This window comes from Montipora capricornis, chromosome 1 (genome assembly GCF_036669925.1).
Source record: "Montipora capricornis isolate CH-2021 chromosome 1, ASM3666992v2, whole genome shotgun sequence".
NCBI classification, from domain to species: Eukaryota; Metazoa; Cnidaria; class Anthozoa; order Scleractinia; family Acroporidae; genus Montipora; species Montipora capricornis.
In genome coordinates this window covers 17,538,024-17,551,507 of record NC_090883.1, presented here as the reverse complement: position 1 = coordinate 17,551,507, position 13,484 = coordinate 17,538,024, and the positions used below count along the sequence as shown (strand labels likewise).

General features: G+C 39.1%; 1 protein-coding gene across 1 annotated transcript; it reads left to right on the top strand.

The window, feature by feature from the left end:
- Positions 1-2: 2 nt before the first annotated feature.
- On the top strand, positions 3-7,159 carry LOC138017392 (serine/threonine-protein kinase Nek8-like). The gene is made up of 4 exons (XM_068864508.1): positions 3-966; positions 2,942-3,376; positions 4,354-4,472; positions 6,267-7,159. Exons 1-4 carry the CDS (start codon positions 111-113, stop codon positions 6,957-6,959), a joined length of 2,103 nt encoding a protein of 700 aa, XP_068720609.1. The 5' UTR covers positions 3-110; the 3' UTR covers positions 6,960-7,159.
- Positions 7,160-13,484: the final 6,325 nt, after the last annotated feature.

The following is a 13,484-nucleotide window of genomic DNA, read 5'->3' as shown; positions in this document are numbered from 1 at the left end:
CCAATCGAGGCATGATTTTGTTGTTTTGAGCGACGTTTTGAGCCTCACTGGTAATGCTGTCTTAGATTTCTTTTCAGGGTCTCTAAGAGTATTTGTTTGCTGCCGTAAGTATGGAAAAATACGAGAAACTCAAAAGCATAGGTCGCGGAGCATATGGAACGGTGTATCTCTGTAGAAGAATTTCGGATGGGTGTCTTTTTATCATCAAGCAAATTCCAGTCGAGGAAATGAGTAAAGAAGAAAGACAAGCTGCCATGAACGAAGTTAAAGTGCTGGCTATGCTAAAGCACCCCAATATTATCGCTTATTTCGATAGCTTCTTTGAGGAAAAGGCGTTAATGATCGTAATGGAATACGCTCAGGGAGGAACAGTGTACAACTTTCTCGAAGAGCGCAAAGGCAAACTTTTGGACGAAGAGGAAATAATACGGCTATTCGTGCAGATCATGGTCGCGATTCATCACGTTCACCAACAAAATATCCTTCACAGAGATCTGAAAACACAGAATATCCTTTTGAACAAGACCAGAAAAGTTGTTAAGATCGGAGATTTTGGCATTTCCAAGATACTTAGTAGCAAGAGTAAAGCAAACTCTGTGATTGGTACCCCGTGTTATATTTCTCCAGAGCTCTGTGAGGGCAAACCTTACAATCAAAAAAGTGATATTTGGGCTTTAGGCTGTGTTCTTTATGAACTAGCTACACTGAAAAGAGCATTTGAGGCCTCCAATCTGCCCGCTTTGGTGTTGAAAATTATGAAAGGGAATTATGATCCCATTAGTGAAAGGTATAGTGAGGATTTCAAGAAGCTCGTTCTCAGCATGCTTCAGATTGATCCGGCAAAGAGACCGACTCTCCCACAGATTATGGCACAGCCAATTTTAATAAATGCATTGTTTAATATGCGTACTGATGTAGGAAGAGTTCCATGTAACAGGACTCCAAGACCAATGGCAAAAATAGCTGGTAATACATGCAACATTCTGTCAATAACTGTCTTAATTCAGGCTTTGAAATTCTCATGAAAAGATATAACATCCCAAACCAATGATAATGATAAGATAATGACAATAATAATAACAATAATAATAATAATTATTATTATTATTATTATTATTAATAATAATAATGATAATTTATCGGCTAAGTGTGACTTCAGTAGGGGAAAATTGAACGTGCTATTATTATAGGGAAAACATAAGTTTACAAACATTGCTTTTGTTATTCAAATGTACCAACCACAGAAACAAAGACCCTTTGTTTTGACAGCCAATGACGCTCTGGTTGGCACGTTGATGACAGTAGGTGACGTCAACGATATCATCACTCTAGTGAGTGTTTTCATTCATGTGACCAGCAGCCAAATTATTTGCATACGAAAACGAAAGTAAGAATTTTTATAAAAATAGAGTTCAATTCCCAAAAGAATATTTCACTCCTCTAACATGGCTGCCATTATGACCGCAGGTGGATCAAACGCTCTATTTTCAAGCTAGTTGAGTTTTGATTCCCCTGTAAGTAGCAGATTATGATCTGGTTTGACAAATTTTAGGTCAAGAAAATTTTAAAGCACGAAAAATAGTATTTAACATACATGTAAGGGAGAAGTGATCCTCACACTTTAGCTGAACAATTTTACCCATTGGCTCCTGGAAGTGAGATTTTATTCTGTCTTGAATGCCAGACGATACTCATCAACTGGGGACATTCTAGGGTGCTTGAGGTGACAATGGGTTGAGCAATAATAATTCTTAGTATAAATACACAGGTGATTATACAAAATCGCGCGCTCTCATTAGCTCGCTATCTCAGATTATCAGCCGATAATCACCTCGACAGACAAAATGGCTTCCAGTAGTTGTTTTGCCACTGTAAGTGAAGGTGATTTCGCGTTGAAATGTTTTTTTTTCTCTTTTTTGAAATAATCACCTGTGTATTTATACTAAAACAATAATTATTGTTTTTATTTTTTGTATAGGGTGGTGCCAATATATAGCATTCAAAATTTTCAGCTGTGTCTATAATAAGAGGCAATTGCTTAAAATGATCACCTAAATTCAATTTTTTTTTGTCTACAATATTCATCGCAAACATGTTTTACCATTCTTACCTCAAAATTTTGCATTTTATCCACCGGGCAGTTTGAGGTACAAAGTTATCAAAACTAGCAGAAATTTGGACCCACAACCATGATGTGAGAGGCATGCCTGGGTCTATTGTCGATTTTACATCACAAACTGCTTTGCAATGAAAATTTCTTTGAAAATAGGAATGCAAAGTAGTTTGTGATGTAAAATCAAGAATAGACCCAGGCAAAAGCCTCACACATCATGGTCGTGGGTCCAAATTTCTGCTAGTTCTGCCAAGTTTACATGGCTTGCATCGCACAGAAAATGCAAAATTCTGGGCAACAATGGTGACATATCTTTGCTTTGGATGGGGAGTTTTACATTAGGAACAAAAAATATTTGACTTTAGGTGCATTTTAAATTGTCCAGCTAAGTGCGTGGATCACTTCTCCTTAATTTACACTTATTACCAGCACTTCAAATACATAGTACTACATTAAATTTAATACTCATTTAAAGAGCCTCTGCCAGTTCTGAAGTAATATTCGTTCCCAGTGTATATTCTTTCTTTACACCTTCATGTAAGTGTCCTTAGGTCTTGAGTCCCCTATGGATTAAATTAATTTGTGCTAATTGCAATTACCGGTAATAGAGCATGATAGCTCAAGTCAAAGTACATGTACCAAAGATCTATGTTTGGTCTGATTAATTTAGAAAACAATGTTAATAAAACAAAATACATAAAACATTAAGTGGATCCAAAATTCACTTTATACAAAGGACGGGCACAAGCTATCTGGCTCATAAGTGTGTTATTCCAGTGCTGTACTGGCAGTACTTCACATATAAAATCTACTTGATCCTTCTTTTAGCGGCAATACCACCAAGTCGAGGAAGATCTTCAAGTGGCAGTCGACAAACAGGTACTCCGATGTACCGGACAAGTTCATCAAACTCGGCCCCTGGAATCCTTGATGGGCTACCAGATTTGGCACCATTTTCCACCAAACCACCCGAACCAGAGTATGTAGTGTGCCATTGGGGTGGAGGCATTGGCACTCCCTCAAAACTATTGCTTCCACAGCATGACTCTGATGTTGTGCAAGTTGCATCTGGCAGAACTTTGAAAACTGGTGTAACAGGTGGTGGTCGCTTGATCCTTTGGGATTCCAACAAAAAAGCAGATTTGTCATCAGATAAGGACAAGATTCCGGACGATCTGTGGCTACCAAGATTTCTTGAAGGTCAATCTGGAGTGACGATTGTGCAGGTCTCCTGTGGGGATTTGTTTGTGGCTTGCTTGACAGGTACATGTAGCCCTAACTTATCGAATGCATTTGAAATAATATATCAGATTCTACAGCTGTACCTTGTGTTTGACATTCCCAAAATTATGAAATTCCTTACTTGAGTAGCTAGAGTGTGGTCACCAACACTATAGATAGCACGAACTGCATACAATTAAATCTTTCAAGCTTTTGTTTTTGGAATGCTTTATCTCATGGCTTTGAACTTCATGGCTCATTTGTTGTCTTAACTAAAACAAGGTGACCATTAACTTGATCTCAAAACTTCATAGTATAATCAGTACCTGAGTGTTTGTGCACTGTTACAGGTACCCTGCTAGCAGAGCCTTTCTTTTGCTTGCTCGATTTTAGCGTTCTCGAGAAAGGCTCTGCATGAATCGAGTAAGATCTTTATTGAATATGCGCTGCATGTTGCCAGGATACAGTCTCGAACCCAAGCCTAATATGCCAGATCTCGCCGCCATCTTTGTTTTTCATGGTACAGCGGGCTCAGTTATAACCATCAGTTTTGTCACTAGTCCAGAAGTTTGTGACTAGTCCAGAAGTTCGGGCTGCGGCGGCTTCAAAGATTTGACGCAATTCGGGCAGAGCCTCCTTTTCTCCTCCTCAGTAAATAAAAAGAGAAAAGGAGGCTCTGCTCACAGGGTGTGTTACAGGAAGCAAAGCCAGGGAATAGCAACAGTACAAAGGTTGTATTATAACCTCGTTTTAAATAGTCAATTTTTGATGCACAGCATTCTAAGGGCAAGATAATTGCCTCAGTAGACTACAGTCTACCTCTTATGTACATCCATTTCTTTTATGTTTTGTCTGATAGCTTTTCGTTTGTTTCATCATCATTCAGAGGTGATGTGTGATGATTTATGCTGATGTGGACAAGGTTAAACAAGTTACATGTACTCTGATAAGGCTTTAATACTGTTTTAAACATTTGAATGAAGTGCACAAATGATTTTAATAACTTTTTCTTTTTTTAGATCGTGGAATTCTTATGACATTTGGAAGTGGAGTTCATGGATCATTGGGGCATGGAGATTATAATGATGTCATTCGTGCAAGAATAGTGGAAGCTTTAATTGGAAACGAAGTCGAACAGGTGAAGATATGGAGAAATAGGAATGACAAAATTAAACTTTTGTATGAAGATAAATGTTGCAAAGGTCTTATGTTTTGAAGTAGGTGGTGACTAAGCTTGCATTTTAAAGAATGTTTCAAGGGTTTGATTCCCGTCAATATTGATGGTTCTCTACTGTTCACAGAGATATTCCACTGTGGGTTCTCTGGTTTGGGGCTCTCATCACAGACCAACATTTGTTTGATTTTTTGTATTCTTGTACCTAGACATTCACACCCAAAGCACCCCCAATTGGCGAGTGAAATCGTCTGGCGTTAGCCAGAGTAAAATCTATATAAATCTCCCCCTCTGGTGGGGAAGGGGGTGATCAGACTCACATCGAATTTAACCTCTTAAAATATCATTATTAGATCCAAATTTGTCATCATCTCCAAATTAAATACATTTTTTGTACAATCCCAGGGGGATGTTAATTTGTGGTCATCTTAATGTTGTGGTTATGTGGTAAACAAAGCTGTCACTGATAAACATAATTGGCACCATGCAACCTTAAGTAAAGCACTTCAATGCTTTTAACTAGTTAGTAAAATATTGTTGCATTATTAACAACCTTTCCTATTGTTTTATTATGTAATGTAAGCATTTAATAGTGGCACGATGTGTAATGAATTATTATATGGCATCTTTGAACCATCAAAAAGCCCCAAGGGGGTCAACAGTCAGATCCAATTATTACTGTAACAGTATCTATCACACTCCGTATATTATTGGTAGGCAAGGCACTGGTCTGCTGCATATATTCTAAGAAATTGTATCGTCTAAAATTACTTGGTATGTCATTCTGGAATTCTCAATTTTTATAGTGCCAATTAACCAGTTAATAAAATGTTATGTCAATTTATATCAATTAAAGAAAGAGGAAATGGTAAAGTAAGCCAAAGCACTGTTAATCTGGCATTTACAGTCTTTGCAAGCACTTTTTCAAAGAAACAACATTGTCTGTTACAAAGATTATTGGTAATGTCATTGGTGAATGACCCCTTGACAATTCTGATGGCGGGTAATTCAAAGCAAAATAAACTGTCCATAACTTTAATTTCCTAGACTTTGCCTAATCACAAACCAAACATCAATATCTATTTTCTGGAATTCCTACAGTACATGTTGCTGTTTCTTTGCCATACATTTTTTGTTATTTTGTGCCTTCGGAATTACAGGAAATTTAGGGTAGAAACTTAATAGCTTTTCTATCCAACTTCATTCAGCTGGACTTTTAAGCGCATTTTATTTTAGTTTTGTAAGAAGCACCCAAAATCTCATATCATGAAATTTGACCACTTTGGTTTTCCCATTTCAGACCACGCGATGTTACTCTAGAGAACAGTTTCTTTCAAGTATCGTCTCATGCACGTACTTGTGTACGACTAACTTATGAAAAAAAAAAAAAAAAAAAGGAGAATTCCCTTGAGAACATCACGTGGTCCAAAATGGCAAAAAAACGAGGTCAATTGAACTTCCATACAAACCTTTGAATTTCCCGCCATGTTGACCTTGCTACTCATGATGCAATCAAAAGCGTGATGGCGTCTGTCTATGGTCAATATCGATGGAGGATTCGTAGCCAGCTAATGTTTTGACAATGTTATGCCAAAGAGGTAAATTTTCAAAAAAAGATTTTCCATAAATTTTCCATCAACTGAAAATCTCTCTATGAATTATGAGCCCAAGTTGTGCCAAATCATATTGCTTTACTTCCCTCCGATTTAGCTCAAGTTTCTTTGGATTTCATCCTTTTTTTTTTTTCCTACTGGGCAGGTTTCTTGTGGTTCTGCCCACGTGATGGTTGTAACAGCTGACCGCGAACTTTTCTCTTGGGGACGAGGGGACAATGGCCGGTTAGGGCTTGGTAACCAAAAGTCATATGCATTGCCGCAAGCAGTGGCACTAGAACCCGGCCTCATTGCCAAAGCTGTAACGTGTGGGGTGGACTGTTCCTTTGTATTGACGCTTAATGACAGATTGTTAGCTTGTGGAAGCAACAGATGTAACAAATTAGCGTTGGATCATGGCAGCGAACAAACCGTGGACGAATCACAGACTTTGACGCCTATCACTGCAGCGTTAGTTATAGCCGAACCTGTCAAATGCGTGACCATGGGAATATCGCACACCGCTGTCCTGACGACCAATGGAAAATGTCTGACCTTCGGATCCAACTCTTTTGGACAGCTCGGTTATGAGCGTGAAGGGACCTCGCGTGAACCTCAAATTGTTGAAGCCTTGAAGGACAAGAAATTAACGTTTGTTTCGTGTGGCGATACTTTTACAGTCGCCGTAAGCAATGACAGAGAAATTTACTCTTGGGGTAAAGGAGCACGTGGTCGGCTGGGACAGGTATCAGATGAGAATCGTTTCACCCCAAAACATGTCCCTTTACCTCTGAAATTGAAAGTTATTTCCATATCTTGCAGCCATAGTGTCACAATGGTATGTGGAAAGGTACTTTGAACAGAATAACTTCAATAACGTGCTCAGGAAAAAAATTGTATTTTTCTCATTTAAAAGCTTTTTTTAAAATTGTGTAGGCTGGTATTTTCTTTCCTCTCTCTTTTATTGTTATTCAATAGTTTTTTTTCAAAAAATGAATTGATGACGCTGTAAACAGTTCAAGTACGAAGATGAAAATAAATACGAAACATCTCGGAAAATATTGGACATATATTCAAAATGGTTAGTATGGAGCTTAGGTGAGGTGCGTTTCGACGAGATGAGGCCTTTTAAAATGGTAAAGATGACTTTTTTAAAATATTCACTCTCTTTAAAGGGTTCTTTTTCAAAAGAATTTAATTCATTGATGATGCTGCAAACAGTTCAAGTACGAAGATAAAAATAATAAAGTACGAAATACTGTATTTCGGAAAATATTGGACTTATCTATTAGGGTTCACGCTTGTCGCCAGCAATGGATTAGGTTGGGTGGAGATGAATCATACGCATCTATTTTAGAAACATTTTGAATGTGAGGCTACATTCACACAGTACCGGCCGAATTTTCTACCGGTTGCGATCCTTTTGGCCAACGCCACGGATCTGTGGCGAGGTAGGTACTTGGTGTCTCTTTTTCTATGCTTTCAATTTTTTTTAAACAAGATATGAAACGTTCAGTAATTATACAATTACCCTATCCTAACCCTAACGCTTTTTGGCGTTCAATGTTTTGAACGGCGATGCGTCCAAATTTCCGTACGTTTAGCGTGGTCCCGTGTGAACGGAACCCCTAAATGCACGAATTTTCAACCGGTAGAAAATTCGTCTGTTACCTTATGGATGTAGCCTGAATTGTGTTTATAGCAAGTGAGATGGTCAGTTTTGGTGCCCGTGAATGAAGTCATAGTTAATAGAGGGGAATGGTTATGAAACCCGACAAATTTATTTGTTGTATGTTTTTGTTCTCTTTTTTGGCCTTGACCATGCACTAAACACAATCATAGTTGTTTACTCCGTACTGAGGAACTTGTTGGTTACGTAATGCATGCATAGTGTATGAGCGCAAAGCAAAAGATTATGCACGATCGTGGACTTTCCAACCTAAAGCTTGGCATCTTTGTTTTCGCCTTTGATGTTTGCCCAGCTTCAAAACCAGTCCCCTCTATTAACTATGATGAAGTGAAATGATGAATTCTCATTTTTCTTTGCTCTGACACTCCTATACTCGGGTGCCTCAAACTGGAGTCGAATCTTTAACCTTCCGGTTTTAGGTGTTTGGGTACACTACGACTGAGCTACGAGTCCACAAGTTTCTTATACCCCATTCACACCAACAAGACATGTTTAATTGATTTTGGTTAAACAAAATGAAAGTCAGTCACAGAAAAATGTAGGACTGGCTTTGACATGAGATTCAGGTGAATTTTAATGCATTCTTCGATCTGTGTTAAATTTGTAGTCAAAAATCAGTGTTCATGATTTAAAAAGAAAGCACTTTGAAACCGTGTTCAACTAAACATATTCAAGACATGGTTAAAGTGCCAAATGTGAATGGGTAGTGACCAGTTTCTCTCACACGTGGTAAAACGTGCTTTTAGCTTATATACTTTTTGGATCGTGTTTACTACAACCTCGGTCAAAAGTGTTAAAACACTAGTACTTTATGGTGATCTCCCCCATCCCCCTTCACAAAATTGAAAGCAGTTGGTGATTACACATTTCAGGCTTGGTCTTTCTTGCAAAGCTTGCGGTTTTTTCTAACTATGTGAGGGGGACGGGGTACAGTGTCGTGAAGTATTGAGTGTTCCAACGATTAATGAACGGGGTTGTAGGATCTTTTCTACAGTACACATTTCATCTCTGTACCCTAGCATAAGCAATCTCCAAGCGTGAAATATTTTCAGATATTTTGTCTTTACGACAAGCAGTAAGCGGTTATGGATGGCGGTTCCTTTTCCCCTCTTTTGGAGTGGTTCAAAGAAACTCGCCAGAAGAACCAGTTCTGCAGGACCCTCAAGTTAAACCTGTACTATAACATGACCTCGAACATGAGACGAGCAACTAATCTGTCACGCGCTTCAATAGGCCTTTTTCGATATATTAAAATTCAGCTTGAATCAGAGGTTCTGAGGACAAAAACAAAGGAAAGTGGACGATATGCAAATCATGATTTTTCTCATTCATTCCAACGTGTCCCTATTGTGTTTGTCCTCACTGCCTCACTATCAAGCTGAATATTTGATATTTCGAAAATGGCCTATTGAGACATCGTAATTTGCATTCCGCTCATGCATATTTTATGATACAAGTCTTTCGATCAACAACATTCATTGCAGCCATATTGAGTGATTCCACCCAAACTCTGACTTTAAAAGAGCTCACGTTTGATTTGAAGTCTTCCTTACCTTTACCCGTAAGACTCAAGGTTCTGAGGGTTTGAATTAATCCCCTAGTCGGCGCCAGCGATCCACACAAATCACGCGTTCTGAGATCAGATGGAGAATTTGCTTTTCGATTATGATCACCCCACACTTCGAGTTGCCTTCGTTTCGACAGTAATTATTCTTGGACTTTTGATCTTAAGCGACTTTATTCCGTGGGGACCTGTAGGAGTTCGCACCAGACGGAGAGAAGGCAACGAAGTTTTGATAATTCTGGCAATTCTGGCCCTTGCCGTCGAATGGGCTGTTTATATGTTTCTATGATTCTTTAAACCGGAGAAGCAATGGAGCCGCGAAATGGACTATTGTTAGTCGATATGTGTGTATGCAATTTTTAAAAGGCATTTTAATCGTTAATCGTTCGTGAACTAGTGAAGTTTCAAGAAAGATCTATTCTGACTCTATTGGGACTGAGTGCGACAGCGACAATAAACCAGTTTGTGCTTAGTTATTTAATGGAGGAACACTGAATCGTAATTATCACAAATACAAGCTGGTTTTTGATCTCTCGAACATACTGCCTTAACTGAAAATGTCAGGCTTTATAGTGGATTCTCGAAAGAACATGCTAAAAAGTTTATGACTGGCGACTGCCAAGTGAAAAGATCACTGACTTCGAGCTAAGGTTGATGTGATTTGCCGCTGCTTTTGTGTTTACTGAAAAGCTTTGTCATCTGAATTGCAAATAGAGAAGTATGTAACAATAATATGTTTCTGTCTTTCTCGCACTTCTGAAGGCTTTTCAAGCTTGCAATTCCGCGGCGTTTTTTTTTTCAACGTCAGAGCTTCAGACCGATTTAACTGCGGCATTTGATTAGGTATATTTGGGATACAGTCGACTGCAACGTTAAATTTATATTTTACTGCTAAGCTTCTTCTACTCCTCAAAACAATAAAACAGTGATAGATGGCGCTGTTCCGCTTACAAACATCGCTCAGTTCACATGGTTCACCTGCCTGAGTTCTGTGCCTTTATTCACATATTTTGGGTTCACTATATGATGATTGGCTCATCTTTTTGTCCTTTTCCAGTGTTCCGATTGGCTTACCGTTAACCCACGACGTTAAATTTTCAGCGGGTAAATGCAGCATATTATCTATGCAAAACACAAGTTTAGAGGTCTGAAAGGCCGCTAATCTGCTATCAGGCGTACTTTTCTTTAGAGAAGGCGCGAAAAGGTACGCATGATACAATTTCTTAACAAGTCGTGTGCCGCCCACCTGTCAAGAGTGATGTATCATGCTATAAATGAAAGCCAATCAGATTTTATCGGAAATTACCTGCACGTTGCGATTCAAGGAGAGACGATGAAAACCACACAATCAAAGCTACCAGTATTTCGGCAAATCCCGCTTAACAATTGGTGCGGTTTCTCTGTTCAAACCACCAAGAAAAAGAGAATTTCGAGATAAAATCGGAGAAAAAGCCGAATCCTTCATGCTATCAGGCGCAATCAACAGCACAATTAATTATATTAACTTTTAATACTTATTTTAACTCCATTATTTACGATGCCAATATAAGATACTACTATCTACAAGGAAAATGACTGTGAGAAATTCCAGTTTTCCAACAGCAGTAAATAACGCCATTGCCAAATCCCGTACGAAGTACAACTATAAGGTTTTCTTTTAGACAAATCATTCTTCGAATGCGTTCTCTCTGTTCTTCCTTTAAAGATTTTTGAAAAAAAATCTGAAGTCGAAGCAAAAGCAGCTGTAAACAGAGCCTAAACAAACCTTCTCCGCGCGCATAATTTAATCAGATGTTAACCGATTTTTCTAAAAGTATGATTTACAATTTTGTAAACAATCGGAGGGAGGTTCCAAGAGCTCTGTTGTTTTTCGACCAATCAGAGTAAAGTCCAGATTCTGGGCTACGGGCAGACGACTCGTTAAGAAATTGTATCAGGCGCCCTCTCTAAAGAAAAGTATGCCTGATCTCAGGTTAAAAGGCCGCCAAACTTCCCTGTTGCATATTGATTTAGCCGCGTTCACAAGCATTGTGCCTAATTGCAATCCGATCCGAAATGCACGGACACAGGTTGAACGAGCTCCTGAGCGCTCTTAAGGTGTTCCGTGGGTAAACAAATTCCAATTTCAATTCCATTTCCATTTTCTCCTCGATCCAGCTATCTCAAGATTTCAAAGTTAGTAATGGCGGACCGTTAAAATAAACCGGTAAGTAGGTAGGTAAAGTCTGCATGCTACGATCCTAGAAGGCCCATCAGGCCGGCGCTTCATGCTACAGAAACCGGAGATAAGTTATCTCCGGTTTCTGTAGCATGAAGCGACTAGGAGTATTTCTACTCCCCCCTGGATAGGATGGCAGAGCATTAGATTCGCTGGTACCCAATTATACATCTGGGTGGAGAGAGGCACCTTGAGAGTAAAGTATCTTTCCCAAGTAAAAACACAATGTCCCCGGTCAGGACCCGAACCCGGACCACTCGATCCGAAGTCGAACGCACTAACCATGAGTACTGAAATTCAAAGAAAAAGACGTATTGAGTTTTTGTTCATAGTAGCACTTTGAGAGTCAACTGTGTGTTAGGGTCAATACGCAGCTATCACAACGGCTTTCGGGATTGGCTCAGAAAACAATGGACACTAAAGAACGATACAAAAGAAAGAATGGACCCTAACTCTGAAAACAATAGAGCTGCGTCCCAAGGGATCCAATGAAATTAGAGGTTGTAAGGAGCTGCGTCCTATCTCGTATTTTAGCGCTGGGGCACTAATAGGCCCAGTTCGATATATCAATATTAAGACATGGCTACGAGACTTTATGGTCAAATTTCACGGCTCAGTTTTGTTTTCGTTGTCTCACAAGTCTCAAGGGAGATTTCGAAACAAAAGAATATTCAAATTTAACCAGAAAGCCTCGTAGCCACGGGTGAATATTGATATCTCGAACTTGACCCATTGGGGACACTGCACGCAAATCAAACCAAATCAAATGAACTCAGATCAAATTGTCGGTTGTTTTTTTTAGGAGAGGGGAAAACCGGATTACCCTAAGAAAAGCCTCTCGGAGTAGAGTACTGAGAAAACCAACAAACTGCAGTCCATTGTGAATCTAGCCCGGGCCACATTGGTGGGAAGCGAGTTCCCTCATCACTGCACCATCTCTGCTCTCTGATGACGAGATGGTTTTCGAGATCACACTGATCGAAACAAAGTTATGTCGCGGTTCAAATCTTGAGTAAAAAAAATTGCTTTCGGTGCTTTTGAATTGCTGGTTAAAATCTCAGTTGTAGTGATAACCTTTGCTACTATTAGAGGGAAATCCATTTTCAAACAAGACGCATGGTGGCGTTTACGTGGGATGCTGCTGTTTGTGTAAAATATGAAGGTTGGGTGCAAATGTAACTAAGCCCTAAAGCCGACTGAGAGTCATAAGGGACGTGGTAAAAGCGCTAAGTAAGGTTAAGTGTGAGGACAATCGAACCTTTCCTTTGCGACTTCAAGCGTTTTCACGAATCAATCTTATTTGTATATGTTCAAATTCAATAAAAACAATTTTAGTTACATTTATTTACGGTAAGAAATGGAACTGAATCATCGGTAGGCAAGGGATGTATATTCTCGCCTTCATCGCTGTCGTATCGCGCTTGACCGACAAAATCGATTTCAAAGGAGGCTTAGGCTGGTAGTTCTTACAGCAGCGAATTCAGTCTGAGAACGCAGTAATTCGAAGAAAGGACTAGCCAATAACTTCATCAAAAACTTGACTTTTACCTTCAGGTCACGCGCATGAATTCCATAACACACGTAGCAAAAACTTCAATCACAAAAGCCAGATAAATTAACAATATTATTATATCTTCAGTGACAAAGTCATTTTCTCTTTAAGGCCCGGGCAAATCGCTTCAACATTTGCTTTAACGTCCGTTCGAGTTTGTTGATCAGCGATGTTGAAATCCAACCTGGTTCCAAACGACAATGGAGACCCTGGGAACGAGGTTCGTTGAAATCGTTTGCTTCCCCCTTTCAACCGTTTTGAAACATGTTGAATCGAAGTTGAATCGATATATTGAATGAGTTTACAAGCGTTTAAACTTTGCTTCAACAACCATTCAACATTTCTTTTATTTTCGCAAAT

Coding starts and splice junctions, on each gene's coding strand:
- LOC138017392 (XM_068864508.1), top strand. CDS start 111: ATGGAAAAATACGAGAAACTCAAAAGCATAGGTCGCGGAGCATATGGA. Junction 3,377..4,353: donor GTTTGTGGCTTGCTTGACAG/GTACATGTAGCC, acceptor TTCTTTTTTTAG/ATCGTGGAATTCTTATGACA. Junction 4,473..6,266: donor TTGGAAACGAAGTCGAACAG/GTGAAGATATGG, acceptor CCTACTGGGCAG/GTTTCTTGTGGTTCTGCCCA.